Consider the following 15,533-nt stretch of genomic DNA (forward strand, 5'->3'; position numbering starts at 1 on the left):
AGATTAAGAAGAGAATAAGAGGGAGAGGGAGACGTTGGGAAGTCTAAAAATTTGGCCAAGTTGGCGACATTGAAGCTTTCTAAATCAGTTTTGGACCCAGGTTGTCTAAGTCCAAAACAACCACAACCTAAGCATAATTTTGAGTCCAATAATCAGTTTTGGACTTGCAATTGGTTCTCAAAATCCAAAACAAAGAGGCTTAACGGATCTTGCTTGACGGATCAAGGATCTAGGATGACCTGATCAAGGTGTTCTAAACGGCATCTGGCTGGCCTTATAGTGGCCGTTGAGATCAACGGATCTGATCATATGGATGAAGCCAAAAGTGGAGCCCAATAGTGTATTTTAAGGAGGAGTGTAAAAGTGACTTTCTTTTTTGCGCTTTATAAATCACCTGAATCAGAACTTCAGAAGTTCAGTATCGTCGTGGAAATGTTAAACCTTGCTAATAGACGACAGTGGGCCCCATTCACACCTAGGCCACGTAAACTGACGTGGCTCTGCATCGCGTTCTCGTTGCGTTGTGCATTCCAGATTCTCTTCCTCTGCTTCCTTCCTTTTCCTCCCACCTTCTTCTCTAAACTTCCCCCTCAAAACCTAGAAAAACCCTTCCATCTAAAACCCTAGGGATTTCCCCTTCCTATTTACTCCTCCTCGTTTTATCGCACTTTTATCAATCCATGGCATTGAGATCGGGTGGGAGAAATCTCTCATTCGATCTCCTCTCCGGCCATAGCTCTGATGAAGACGAAATCCTCTCCAACCTATCGATCTACAATCCGATTCAAGAAAATGATCTTTCGGCACTAGAAAACAAACAAAATCGCAGAAGAAGAAGAAAAAAGCGATCCAAAAATAAGACAATAGACCTTTCGGAATCAATTGAAGAACATCCAGTCATTTTACAGAGCGTAATTTCAGAATTCGATGGTGAAGATTCGATCCGCCATGAAAATGGTTATTGTACGAACGGATTGGATTCGGATCTCCACAATTCAAGCATCGAAACTAGCATTTTCAAGCCTTTGGTTTCGGAAAATGGAGGGAGTGTTACAGCGGTGCTGGAACATGTGGAGCCGGATTTTGGTAATTCAATTGCGAGTTTTCTTCCTTCTATTGAGTTACGGCAGAGGAATGTGGATGTGAGCGTGTCTGATGAGTCAATGAAGGAGGAGATTGGAACGAGTTTGCCGAGTTCGTTAGGGCAAGAGAAGCCTGGATCTAATGGAACATTGACTAAGTTAGAAACTGCTCCATCGTTGGATTGGAAGCGTATAATGGCGGAAAATTCTAATTGTAAGTTTATTTTGGCCAAATTGTCTATATTTTGTGTTGGAATAGCCTCAAGAAGAATAGAAGAATAATTAAAGAAGAAGATGGTTTTTCATTGCTTATGAAAATAAGAATTACAAGCTAATAAAATATCCCTCTCCTAAGCCACATTTCTAAGCAGAAAAAAATCCGAATAAAGCCAAATAAAGCCAATAGCCAATATGATTTAAGAATCCTACTAAATCTCTAAACAACAGGTAATTATTAGAGAATAGCTCAGAGAAATTGAGAGATAATATCTGCCATGTTCGCTTCATATTGTTATTAGATAGTGCTCTCTCTTGAAAAAATCACAAATTTAGCTCCATTGGCATGTGATTTGTAAAACCATGGCATGCCTTACAGAAACATTGTCAGAATTTTATGTCCAGCAAACAAGTGTAAACATTTTCAGCATCAAATTCAGCTCTATTGTTTTTGAGTTGAAATCACAGACCTCAGCATCAAGTGTTGAAAATTTAGCTCTATTGTTTTTTATTCAAAATTCAGCTCCATTGTTTTGAGTTGAGTTGTCAAGCTATTAAACATTTTCTAATTTTGTAATGTTAGAAATTGAGATTGATTGATGGGGGCATCCGGGCATTATATTTTTAATTTTAGTTTTCTTGAATTTTATAAAATAAGAATGTAATTAGTGTCAATCATGGTTTAAAATTTCGGTTTCGATAACCGTTTCGGACCCCACCTAAAACCAAAATTTCGGTCCAAAATTTGGTAATTTGGTTCGAAATTTTGTAACACTTTTTTTTTAATAAATGTAAATGGCGAAAAATGAAATTTCGGAAAATTTCGGTTTCGTTCCCCACCGAAATCTGAAATTTCGGATTTCGGTCGAAATTTAAAACCATAGTGTCAATAGCTCTACACCTTGATTTATCGGACATTCTCTTTATGCTGGGATCCATTTTCATTCTGTCTATACGCTTCCTTATTATGCTACATCTCATTATCATGCACTAGCTTCGTGTTTTGAATTTCAATTCGTCAATTTTATTTTGTCAATGCATCTTAGTTAGACTATGTGGTTACCTCTAAAGTTTGAGCGAGGAAAAAAAGAAAAGAGCTAGGTTTTGTGAATATCATTGTTAGTGTTTTTCCCAGTAATGAACTCTCTTCGTAAGGCCTCACGCTTCTCTCCAAATCTCCAAAGGCACTTACTAAGGAAGTCCTTGTTCTTTGTCACTATGTTACCCATATCTAAATGATATAGTGCAACCTCTTGTTGAGGTTGAAGATTAAATGGATTAGCATGTGCGAATGATTGAGCATCCAAAGGTTGTTAAAACTCATGCAACAATAGCCAAGATGGGGACTGTTCGTGATCCATTTGTGTTTTCCCACAATGAACTCTCTTCATAAAGCTTCTCACTCCCTTCCCACAAGAAATCTCTTTGGAGATTCTCAATTCTCTTTGCAATTGCTTTTAGATAGAAAATAGAACATGTGGGTAAGTTTCAGAGGACAGACTTAATCAGGGTAAGACGACCTCCAAAATACAGAAAATTCTGTTTTTGCTTCTTCCCCACCCTGTCAAGACACAGAGATTTAAGCTCATTCTGATGAGGATTCGAAAAAAAATTCTGGCATCTCTACCATTTGAAAAAAATGGAAGATCCGTTAGGTTGAAGGAAGCATCTCCACTCTGCATCCAAACCAAACGCTGACACGTCCACTTCCCTTCTTGTGGCTTTATACTTTATACCAACCATCACACAGTTACTATGTTCACTCTCAAACCCAACACCTCCTCAAACCATCTTGACATGAATTTCAAGTTATCTGCTGTTTGAATAGAGTATCTGCAAAAAATAAAGGAGTGCCATGTGCAAAATTTAAGTGTGAGATACTCCTCAACCTACCCCCACCCTTGTCCATTTGCTTGTTATTGGTTAAACCTGAACATGGAACTTATTATGCAGCATAACTTTTAAAATTTCATAGTGATTTAGCTCTTTACCTATTCTGAAAGCAGAAAACCAATGTGAATAATTTTGATGAAAATAGTTGGAAGAACCACATATTTCTTGGTATTGTGAAAACCTATTGGCCAGCACTTATATTGAGGTTTAAAATTTTGGAGCATGCACCGTTTTCTGGTGAGGTAAATTTAGCCAATTGGAGCTTTAGGATAGCAATGGATGCTTCATTAGTTGCACTTGCACCTTAGTATGATTCTAGTTGTTTATTAGCCTAAAGATGATCCATGATGTCCATGGTTTCATCTTATGTAGCCATTTAGCTTTTTTTGGTAGGTAAGCTGGGATTGAACCTACCCTACTACCTCAAGGTTGAGAAAGTAAGCTGGGATTGAACCTATGACCTCAAGGTTGAGAAACAAAGCCTCATCCTATTGAGCTACAGGCCCAAACCCCGAAATGTAACTTTTCTTGTGCTACAAAAGTTCACTTTAAACAAATAGTGAGTTAGAGTCTTGATGCTATTGTGGGGGGCTTATTGAAGGGCATTGAGTTTCTAGTAGTATGCTAGGACATGAACTTAAAGCTCTCAACTTCTGGTGCTTGCTTTCTGAACAGCAAGGGATCTCCGCTTTATAATTATTAGGAAAAAAATCCTTTGGTCTACCTTGAAGTGGCAGTAAATTGTGGTAACCTGTTTGCAAGTTCTTATGGTCTAGGTGTTAATTGTTTGAATTTCTATACTTTGCAATTTATTGACCACACTACAAGTCTACAAGCCTTGAACTAGCTGTATATTTAGACATGTTTTTCAATATAGTTCTGGCATGGTGTTTAGGTAACTTCAAGTGTTTTCCTGCACCTTTGGAGGTTTTTATGTGTGCCCAGAAATATCTCTAACAGCCAGAGCTAAAAATGAATGGCTTTGATGCAGTCTGTTTTATTTTTACTGCTTATACACATGACTTCTGAATTGGTTTCACATTTATTGGGCTTCTATGCAGCTCTCTTATCCATGGAGAAGTTGCCATTGAAATATTTTATGGAAGAGATCTATGCCGGCAATTCATTGCGCAGCACAACATCTGTTGGAAATGAGAAGAAACGACAAAGAGTCTACAATACTATGTTCCACGTGCCATGGAGATGTGAACTGGTACTTTTTTAATCTCTTTCCTCAAGTATCTTAGAGGGAGTGAATGATTATCTTGAGGCTTTTTGTGTAGCCAATTATAATTCTTACAATCTAACTCGTCAGCTCCATTCCCAGACCGAGATGCATAGAATGGTTTATTTATGTGTATGTGATTTATGTTCATTGCATTATTTGGAACTTGCTCATGATTGTATGCATTAGGAGAATCTAGGGTTGAATATCATGACTTAAAGAGGTGACGATGACAACCATACGTTCCAATAAACCCTACTTAGGCCATTGTATTGTACTCTCCGACATGATACATGGTAAGATATACGGCAATACATTTCTGATATAAACGGCGAACATGTTTCTTGATTCCCGGAACTGCATTTTCTGAAAAGGCAGGATTTTTTCTTATTTTTTGAAGCCTTTTCATTTTCAATTTCAGAGAACTTTCCATTAAGTATTTCTTTCTTTTAAAAAAAAAAAATAGAAGTGTAGTAAAAAATTTACTTACCAAAATATATATGAACTTCGTAATATATTTATGAACCTAAATAGAAAATCTAAGCTGTGAATTTGAGAAGAGAAGCCAAGGGGTAACGGCTGCAAATTGCAGGTAGGTTTCATCCCAGTGGGCTGATGGGAACTTCTTCAGTCAGCCTTTCTCTTTTTTCATTTTCTTTGTAGGTTGGGTTACAGGAAGAGACTTATGGCAGCTTGTAGGGGTTCATCTTGGCCCAATTACAAGCAAGAGTAACTGCAGAAGACTGCCGAAATATCTTTTTAGCAACCCCTTTTGTTTTGTTTTTTGATTTTTTTGCAGTGCTTCTAAAAGATATTTTAGATAGCCATTTGGGGTTCGTGCTGGCGGGGGTTTCTTTTGTGTCTCTCCTAATTTTAGTTTTCTTTTCTTTTGTATGTCTCCCAATTTTAGTTTTCTTAACTTCCTGTATGTATTCCTACATCCTATCTGGGGCACGACTAGCCAAGAAACCTCAACTCAAATGGCTGGGGGCTGTTAAAAAACTCTTTAGGAAGCTCTTTTCTTTCTTTGGTTGCAATCTATTTTTTTTCATTTGGAGATTTTGATGGTTATGGAAGCACGGCTGATGGGATGCTGAGAATGTGAATAAATATGACTGGATGATATACCGTTTTTTTTTGGTGATGACTATTGCACTAGTACTTATTGTGTACTGTATTATGATAAGTTGTGACTCATCTGACGTGTGTTTCCGAAACTAATATTCATTATGAACTTCAATTTGGTAAGTATCCAAGTTCCATATTTTACTTTGCAATCCAAATTATCAGAGTAATTCGTTACAATTGTATGTAAACAGTGTTACTGAGAGTATATTCCATTTCAAGTTACAGAATGCAAACTAAGAAACTAGAAATACTGCTATATACATTCTCATTCTAACTAGCAAGGACATGAGAGTGATTTTTTATGCCTACTCCCTGGCGGCTGCTCTGATGCCTTTTGTGACGATAACAATCACATCGTTGCTGTTGTTGAATTCAGTCATTAAATCTGAGCTATTCATCAAACCTTGCATAAGCAAGGTGCCTAGGCAAATACACTACAGAGAAAGATGTTTGATTCTCAGCTTTTCGTTGTATCTTGGGGACCCTCTCGGTATCATTTTCATTAATGAAATCCTTCCATCATTCAAAAAAAAAAAAAACAATGTTTGATTCAGTTGGAAATTTTGCATAAACCAGATAGTAAAAAAAATCCAAGTATTTAAAAAAAAGGAGATGAACACTATGTCTGCAAGTTATAGTAGTCAAGTTATGCATGTTGTTCATGAACTTTGTGAATTATTTATAGTAATTATGCTTTTCTTGTTTAAAAAATAAAAACGTGCACTTGTACCTGATTGTTCTTCCCGTTCATGGTAAATATGATCGTAATGTTGATGTCATGAGTTCCCTCCCTGTTTATCAACCAAAAATTGGAGGAATGCCTCTGTAGTTGCTACCTCATTTGATCTAATGGCCCAAAAATCACAGCATTCAGACAATCCTAGCATCCAATTAAATGTACTTTTGGTTGTGGAATGTGGATGGTCAAAAGCTATCTATATGCAGCGATCCATATTCAACAGCCAAAAATATTTATTACTTGATAGGATTTTTTATCAGTGTGATTTTTGTGCCATTTGGCATCCAAATACTCGTGCTCTGTGGTCCAGATCGCATGATCCCATTCATGAATCGTTGTCGTTCCTCATCGCCAAAAAATGCCTTTCCCAAAAGATATTCATTAACACTCTTTTTTCCTTCCTCTTTTATGTGAAATGCATCATGTTTCAATTTACAAGCATGCAGGTATATTATAATATATAAATAATTCTACATGTATAATTGCACAGTTATTAATATATAATGGAGGGATCTGAATAATGCTTCCCTAACGTACCTCATACAGAAATAGTGGCCCAAATAATACTTTCCTAATGTACGTGTAATAGAATAGAGACCCAAAAAACCCCTACCGTACCATGTACCAAGTATTGTACTGCATCCTCTTTCTAGTACCACGTCACCTTCCAAGTAACATTGCATTGTATTACAATGAGATCGCAACCTAGCGAAGCATTCATCCCAAAAAGTGAATATATAGGTTCATCTATGGGATATGGAATTTCCAAATTATCAGAGTGGCTATAAATGATGTCTATATGGAAATACGGATGGAAAAATTGCTGTTGATCTATTGAACTTTCGTTTTTGTGTACCAGGTTTATCCATTGCATATTATTTCTTCACGATAAGTTATCTGATATGAATGATGGTGTTGCAGCTTATTGATGTGGGCTTCTTCGTCTGTTTGGATTCGTTTCTGTCATTACTAGCTATCATGCCAACTAGGATTGTGATGACAACTTGGAGGTTTTTGACAAACAAGTGAGATTCCAAACTTTAATCCTACTTGTTTTATTTTCTTTTTGGAGCAAAGTATTTGTTAATGAAGTTGGTATGTTAAGATATTATTAATTGAATCATTTTCTGTCATTTTACTTATTTTTTAAAATTTAATGGAATTCAAATGCATTATCATTTACCACTTCATTCTTGTGTAAATTCCATTTAGTGGCTGTGTAAGTAATTTTAGTGCTATCATGCATTGTACTCGAGCTTTCACTGGCAAAGCAAAGAGAAACGTGTTTGCCTGTATTTGGGTCAGATTCTTTTATCTCACCTAGAAGTATAACTTGTGTACAGTGCCTGTGGGGTTTCACCAAACCTCTTTAATAGGCTAGTACATGCTTGAGCTCCTATGATCTTTGTAACTTCTCAACAAGTCTGAATCTTCTGTTTGGCATGGGCTCATTTAGGGCGTGTTCAGCAAGGCTTCTCATTCTCGCCTAATTATCAGGGCGAGAAACGGATTCATGAGAATCTGGGAAGCGACAATTAGTCGCTTCGTAGAATCGTGGCTTTAAATTTAAAAAAACGCAAAATTTTAGAAACAGACCTTAGCGGGTCAGATTACCGAACAAAATTTTTGAGATTTTTTAGGGATTCTCATTCCACACACCTAAAAAGGACGAGAATCATGCAAAAAGATAGTTGCCGAACACACCCTTAGCATATGTGTCAATTCTGAATCAATTCCTCTATTATAAAAGACTCATGTGTAGCTTTAAAATGATTTTATTCCTTAATAAAGGGCTGAAATTCTCTAATCTTGTCAATATGATTGAGCCATGTTTGGTTACTGATAGTGATCAATGAGAAAATCACTTGCATTTTAGGAATTGCAATAGAATATCGATAATGAGGAAAAGTATTGATAATGAAATGGCTGATCACAATGTGAATGGATGCGAAAAGGATAAAAAGCCTAAAATGTTGATATACTCCTTTGATAGATATGGAAGATATTCAACAGGCTTCTAAATGAGTTATTTCAACTTGATTTATTGGGCGGTAAGGACTTGAAAATAACCTTTTCTTTTAAGCTTCCATAATTTGGCATGGTGACTAAAGAAGAAACAGAAGTTGATGGGAAGTTTGATAGGAGCTTTTCAATTAAACAACACAATCTAACATTCAAAAGAAAAACTACTAAATAGGGAGGAGTTCTTGGATAGGTGAACAGATCAATTTTCCTATAGAAAAGAATAGATGCAGAAGCAAGAGGTTGGTAAAACACGCAAATGCAAAATAAATTCTGAAGTTAAAAAGAAAAACATGTGGAAGTCTTTATGCAGTGGGTCAATGAACTTTTGAAGCATGCGATATAAAGGATTTTAGAAGTACAACCACAATGACTTGGGATTAGGATCTACATAATAAATAATATAAGGTGATAGAGAATAAATAATAGAGATGATGAAGACCATGAATAATCTCTCGTGTAGATGATGAAGGTAGCCAAGCAATGCATAGATAGAGAGTAACAAAGGAAAGATGTAAGGGGATGTGGCTGCTCCTTACAACATAGTTACCATAAAATTTGTAGTTGGATGGGAAGCTCACTTGGGAAGCCAAGTTCTCGCTTCCCAAATTTAATGCTTCCCATACGCTTCCCATGTGTTTCCTGTGTAGGTGATTTTTTATGCTAAAAGAGTGATTTTTTCCCTTTTGATAATGCCGAATGAGGGTATTTAAAAATAATGTATTAGAAAAATCACCTTAAGTTTCATACACTTCCCATGTGTTTCCTATTTAGGTTCTTCTTTTATACTAAAAGAGTGTTTTTTCTCCTTTTGATAATGCCGAATGAGCATATTTATAATAGTATATTTGAAAAATCATCTCGTATGCATTTCTTTCTTTCTTTTTCAAAAACTTAAATTTATTTCTATATTTTTTCAAAATCTTATTAAATCTACATGAATAAAGTATGTGAAATTACAAATCCCCAAAACTTGTAATTCTAATCAGTCACGAGGTATTCTTTGCTACTTGTAATCCTTACCTGCATTGACCCTTCTTGCCTAACCTGTTATAACCCTATTCTTTCCATACACTTCTTGCTCTCTTCTAATGAGAGTTATTGCATGCTTCATGGTGACTTCCATTGATGCTACCTGCACGTTTCCTCCTTATTTTCATTCGGGCTTTTCACTTCCTGCATTTTCTATTCTCTAAACCCTTGCTTTTCGCTTTTGCTTATCGCATCACTTCTCGTACTCATTTGCTACTCTGGCAACTATAGTTCTTAGTACGCAGGGATTTCCTACCCTCGGTACATCTCTTACTCTAAAACCTTTTTCTTCAACTCATGCTCCAGCTTGTCCCAACATCAGCTCCTGCTGCCATCACTGCACTTGGTCTGTCTTCACTTAGATCGGCTTTAGCGCATCTTTCCAAAAGGAAAGCCAAACTGTCTCGAGAGATGAAACTTCTGGATGACTCCACAAATCAGAAGAGTGTGTTGCTTGAGTGAGCTTACCAAATGATCATAGTTTGGGATTTTTTTCGTCCAAACGGTAACACCATGTCGATATAGAAAATTTATCAATAAAAAACTATCTTTAGGGTGGAGAATACATTCCCTTAGACTCTGTCTGGTTCTAACACTTGGTAGAAGAGACAAGAGAAGTGTTGTCGTAGGGAAGTTGTATTGAATATTGAATTAGAACTGTGGTTGATTGGAAGTAAACTTCGCTGGGGTGCTTGGTCGTCAAAAAGTGAATTGCCATGACATTGGGTATTACAATCAAAACATGGGCATAAGTGGGTGCCAATGCCGAACCTCTAAGCAGAAAAAGTGGAAAAAGAAATTAAGTGCAACTTCACCTGATTTTTACTTCAAAGTCTCCTTCATTTCAAAGGTCTTTTGAGAAGCTACTTTTTGCTGCCACATCAGCGGACAACAAGGGGACATGAAAAGTAAAGCTTTATTTGGGAAGCATACAACATAATGCTGATGTGGCATGGGTAAAACCTGATTCTTCACCTGGGTTTCATCTTGAAGTGTTACAACCAAATGAAACCTTGGGCATCAGTATGAACCTTGGTTTCAAATTTTGCTTTCGGAATGCATTTCGGTCCTCACCGAACTGAAATTTCGGTTGAAATCCAATGAAATCAAATAAACAGATATTTTTTCTCATACCAAATTTCAGCCGAAATTTCGGGAAAATATTAAATAATTATCAAAAAAGAGAGATTTTTGGGTGAAATCCCTTAAATTTCGGATGGAATTTTGGGGTAAACAAAATTTCGACCGAAATTTCTAAATTTCGGACGAAATAAATGACCGTTTCGTGTATACGCAATTTCGGTTTCGTTCTCGACTGAAACCCGAAATTTCAGACCGACCGAAATTTCGGATTTTGGTCGAAATTTAAAACCATGGTATGAACCAAGTAAAACCATGGCGAATCAGACTTGTTGAAGAGACTCAAAAAGTTTGGATTCAGTGAAAATGTAGGAGAACAACTGCAATACTTAGATCGAATAGCTCCTTTAGAGAACAGGTTTCTTACCAGCTCTTGTACGATCTTAATTTGAAAGAAAAAGATTTAGAGATAAACATTTTACTTGTCATTCTTATTAATATCAATATCAAATTACAAGAATTCTCTCACTTGTGAAACTTGCGTGAGGGTAACTTAAGTCAATCAAAGAAAATAAAGCACCCCTCACATATGCATAAATTCACAAGTACCCAAACTACCACTACTAACACCTAATTCAACAAAATATCGTTAAATTGTATCCTATTGACTCGTACTGAATCCTGTGTGTGTTTTGGTATCATATGGATACTGGGTACCCTAAGCATATCCAGTAAACTTGGTACCCTTGGATATTTAGCTCCTTGAATTCTACTATATAACAAAGGATGATGGATTCATCTTTCTTCTTCAGCTTAGGACCAATCAATGCATAACATGTCTCTAGGCTGCATGGTTTCCCATAGGACATGCACCTTCTTTCCGGATATCATCAACCAATCCCTGAATATTGTTACTACTTGGTGGTTGATAGGTAAAAGCTGAGGAATATAACTGTCCATTGTATACCAAAATTATTTTTCTGTTAATTTTCCGTATTGCTTGTATTCAATTTTGTTTGAATCTTACACGCCTGACTGGATCCACACTATTGATCTGCAATTTATGTTCCTTTATTTATTGCTTTTTCACTGTTCTTCTATACTCCAGCTATGGTGACTTGCGGCATTTACACATTAACTGGGCTCCACGCAAGTGATCTGAGATTCATGTTCTTTTATTCATTTTTCACTATTTTTCTATTCATACTCCTCCTGTGGTGACTTGCAAGCTCCAACATTTACACATTGAACGAACAATTTTCTGACAGGCAGTTCCAGAGGCCTTGTGCAACAGAATTGTCTGATTTTGGCTGTTTGGTCATATTGGCGTGTGGAATCACTATTTTGGAGGCAACAGGTGGACTTTGTGATGCTCTATCGTCCTTACACTGAATTAAATTCGAAATATCCCTTCCATTTTCTCTTATCCTCTTAATATCCATTTTCTGTTTATGTTGATTGGGGAAGTCTTTTTTTAAGTACAATTCTATTTTATTACATCAGATATCAGCCTAATATACCACTTTATTCGTGGACAAGGAACAATCAAACTCTATGTGGTGTACAATGTATTAGAGGTGAAAAAAATGGATTGACTTATTCAACTTCCGTGCTCAACTTTTGGATTTAGTAACGGAAACATTTTTTTTGAAATGATGCTCATTCGTGCATGCAGATATTTGATAAGCTCTGTCAATCTTTTGGTGGAGACGTTTTACAAGTTTTGTTCAATTCAGCAGAGGGAGTTGCCAGTTGTTCGTCAGAAAACATGGCATTTGAGCTGATGAGATTCATTCTTGACCAAACTATAGCTGTTGTTGCATTTAATATCCTTTTATGGAAAATGATGACATTCTTTATCTATTGTTTTGGACATTTATGATTTATTCGACTTCAGATATTTCCTTAGCTTGTCATACTTGTGCATTCATTCGTCTTATTAGCTCAGGCAATCACTTTATCTACCTGCATTGTTGCACACAATAATGCTCTGCTGGCTCTGCTCGTGTCAAATAATTTTGGTGAGATCAAAAGCAATGTTTTTAAACGTCTTAGCAAGGAAAACCTTCACAATCTGGTTTACCATGGTGAGTTACCTTCTATCTACAGTTTCTTGATTTTCAGTATGTCAATCTGGTATTTTCCATGAAATATTGTTGCTGTTGCAAATTGTGCACTTGTTGAGTGGTTTACAAATTCCAAATTTGTCTTTTCCTTCCTAGGTCGATTGGTCTTAGATGTACTCATGTACTATTTTCCCTTGGATGGTTCGCAAGATAATTCTTTACATCATTATATTATTTTATACATGCATGACCTCAAACTTTCCAAATTTTAATCGGAAACTTGCTGGTTCTGAAGAAATTAATTATGACGGATGCCTTTTTTGTTATTTCTGTATTTACATTCAAATATTCTGATTCTCTACAAGTCTAGCATTCTAGCATTTTGAATCTGTAGCTCTCTCTCTCTCTCTCTCTCTCTCTCTCTCTCTCTCTCTCTCTCTCTCTCTCTCTCTCTCTCTTTTAGGTTTGGTTTAGTTATACTGTTTAGCTCTGTTTCACTATTCCTTTTATGTTACTTTAATGATCAGACACGATAGAGAGGTTCCACATTACAGCATTTGTCTTATTCGTATTAGCTCAGAATATTTTGGAGGCTGAGGGACCCTGGTTTGGGAGTTTCCTTACTGTAAGTTTTTACATGCATTTCTGAGCATGGTTTCCTTTAAGAATTAAAAATAAATCCAGCACTTTTCTTGCATACCACATATTGATTGCTTATGTTGTTTGTTTGGAGATCTCAGAACGCTCTCATGGTTTTCTTATGTGAAATGTTCATTGATGTAATCAAGCATTCATTCCTTGCAAAATTCAATGAAATAAAGCCTGTTGTCTATTCTGAGTTTCTGGAACACCTCTGCAAACAGGTATTCTACCTCCCTAGTTCCATTAATATTTCCTACCTCTTGCTTGCATGTCTATGTCGATGGTTTTTTTCCTTAGTGCATTGGTGGATGTGTTATAGGTTTTTCACCGTCACCACATTTTAAATAGAGAACTGATCTTGAGATTGAGCCTCTATTATGATCTTATATGCACCTCAGTTTTTCCTGAAGCTTAATTTCCCTCTGGATTGTTATTATTATTATTTTGAATAGTGAAAATTTCATTAATAATGACCGAGATATTATTTTTTTATTTTATTTTATTAATTATTATTATTATTATTATTATATTTACGCAAGTAGATGGAATGCTCTATCAATTTAGTATGGTTTCTTATTTGCTGGAGTAATGGTGAAAAACAGCCAGTTTACTTGCTACTGGCAAGATTATTGTCTGCCCGGTCAAGTTAATTTCAAAGTCCCAATGTTCTACCATTTCAGATATCTTTTCATATGTTCATACCTGTAATTCTCTGGGATTGCAATGTCCATTTCCTGGAAAAAATTGAGTGTCCACCACAAAATAATGTTCATATATTTTTTCTTTGATATGTAAGGATGAAGTTTAAAACCTTTTAATCAAGGAAATTCATGGACACACACACACACACAAAGTTCTGCATGGTTTATTATCCTTTATTTGTGGGTCTTTTGTTTTCAGTAACACCTCATAATCATAAGGACGTTCTTGTTTCTAGTTCTTTAAAGATTTGTTGCAAACAGCCCTTTTCAATTGTCTAATACAAGCATATGTCCGTCCAGGAATATATATTTATAGTTTACCCTACTGACCGTTTCCCATTCTTTTTCCTTCTTCAGACTCTTAACATCGAGTCAGAGGACGGACGAAGCAACCTAACTTTTGTCCCTCTAGCACCAGCTTGTGTGGTAGGCATCAATTACCAATACAAATCTTATTTTTTGTTTTTTTTTAATGGTACCAATTCAAATCTTCTAAATTCTTTAAATGAAGAGTATTCATGTGGAGATTTGTTAGTTAATTAGCCAACTTTATGCTATCTTTGTACAGGTAATTCGGGTGCTAACGCCAGTGTACGCGGCTCATCTACCGATTGGCCCACTTCCATGGAGGCTTTCCTGGATATTTTTCTTATCAGCTTTGACCTACATAATGCTTGTGACACTCAAGATAATGGTGGGTATGGGCCTAAAAGTTCTTGCCACATGGTATGTCAACAGGTGCCTAAAGCGAAAACAGCACCTTCACTTGGATTAGACCAGTGGCTTCTTTGGTGGGTCTAAATTTAGTCATCGTGGGATTTTTAGCACGTTCAACTCCGACGTGCACACACACAAGATCTTCCCAGCCGCATTGCGGAGTGGATCAAAATTTTTGTAAAACCTTCATATGAGCGGCGAAACATTTTCTCCAAAATTAGCCTCTTGGGGTGCGCGTGCAAGAATGGCTTGCACAGGCATTGAATGATATTGAGGTTGAGTTTATACATATTCCCATTACAAGAAGATTTCTGCTTTTTCGGCATTTCAATGTATAAGATGAGGTCATATATACAGAAGCCCAGGTGTAGTTATGTGCTACATTTGTGTGACGGCATGCTTTCTGCTCTCTACCAATAAAAAAGTTTCCATGCCCTTCAGCTGGGCTTTTCCTATCAGAAAATTTTCTCCAAGTTTCCATACCCTGGCAATTGATCAACAGTTTGAAGTGTTTTTCTGCATATTCTTGATGAACCAGCGTTTATATACAGATGTAGTGGGATTTGCTTGGAAAGTAATAAGCGCTTTTAACATCTCTCCATCTGCAAAGAATTCTCGATGTGAAAACACAACGACCACTAACTCACAAGAACTTGAGCACTTTTTTATACATAGTAGGCGAGTGATATCCAAACTAACATATTTTGATAATGGCACTACTCATTTTGTTTTGCAATGTTTGAGTAGCTTTTCACAGCTGTTACAATACTCAATATGCTGTCAACATCCAATGCCAGTGTAAAAGGCATTAGTGTCCCATTATCATAATATGGAAGTGGCTAATGTCATTTTACCTTTAATAGGGGCTTGTAGGCATGAAGCTTTCTTGTTGGTTTTTTCAATTTTCATGCCTGATGAGTCGTTCATCCTCAACGAGTTGTTAATGAGTCAAATCAATTTTCATGCCAGACAGTAGAGTCAACTCAGAGT

General features: G+C 36.4%; 1 protein-coding gene across 1 annotated transcript; it reads left to right on the forward strand.

Annotated features, from left to right (window-relative positions):
* Positions 1-453: 453 nt before the first annotated feature.
* LOC143877691 (protein POLLEN DEFECTIVE IN GUIDANCE 1-like) lies at positions 454-15,006 on the forward strand. Its single transcript, XM_077379884.1, has 11 exons — positions 454-1,296; positions 4,253-4,404; positions 7,205-7,308; positions 11,686-11,774; positions 11,921-11,994; positions 12,093-12,243; positions 12,337-12,504; positions 13,011-13,108; positions 13,224-13,346; positions 14,184-14,252; positions 14,395-15,006. The coding sequence occupies exons 1-11, from the start codon at positions 681-683 to the stop codon at positions 14,599-14,601; spliced, it is 1,851 nt and encodes a 616-aa protein (XP_077235999.1). The 5' UTR covers positions 454-680; the 3' UTR covers positions 14,602-15,006.
* The last annotated feature ends 527 nt before the right edge of the window (positions 15,007-15,533 follow it).

Source organism: Tasmannia lanceolata, unplaced genomic scaffold, assembly GCF_043159265.1.
Source record: "Tasmannia lanceolata isolate RefF3 unplaced genomic scaffold, GAP_Taslan_0.1 ptg000005l, whole genome shotgun sequence".
In the NCBI taxonomy this organism is placed as follows: domain Eukaryota; kingdom Viridiplantae; phylum Streptophyta; class Magnoliopsida; order Canellales; family Winteraceae; genus Tasmannia; species Tasmannia lanceolata.

Bases quoted from the DNA above. Each gene is read 5' to 3' on its own strand.
- LOC143877691 (XM_077379884.1), top strand. From the start codon at position 681: ATGGCATTGAGATCGGGTGGGAGAAATCTCTCATTCGATCTCCTCTCC. The intron at 7,309-11,685 runs GTGAGATTCCAA...ATTTTCTGACAG, and splicing joins TGGAGGTTTTTGACAAACAA to GCAGTTCCAGAGGCCTTGTG. The intron at 13,347-14,183 runs GTATTCTACCTC...TTCCTTCTTCAG, and splicing joins TGGAACACCTCTGCAAACAG to ACTCTTAACATCGAGTCAGA.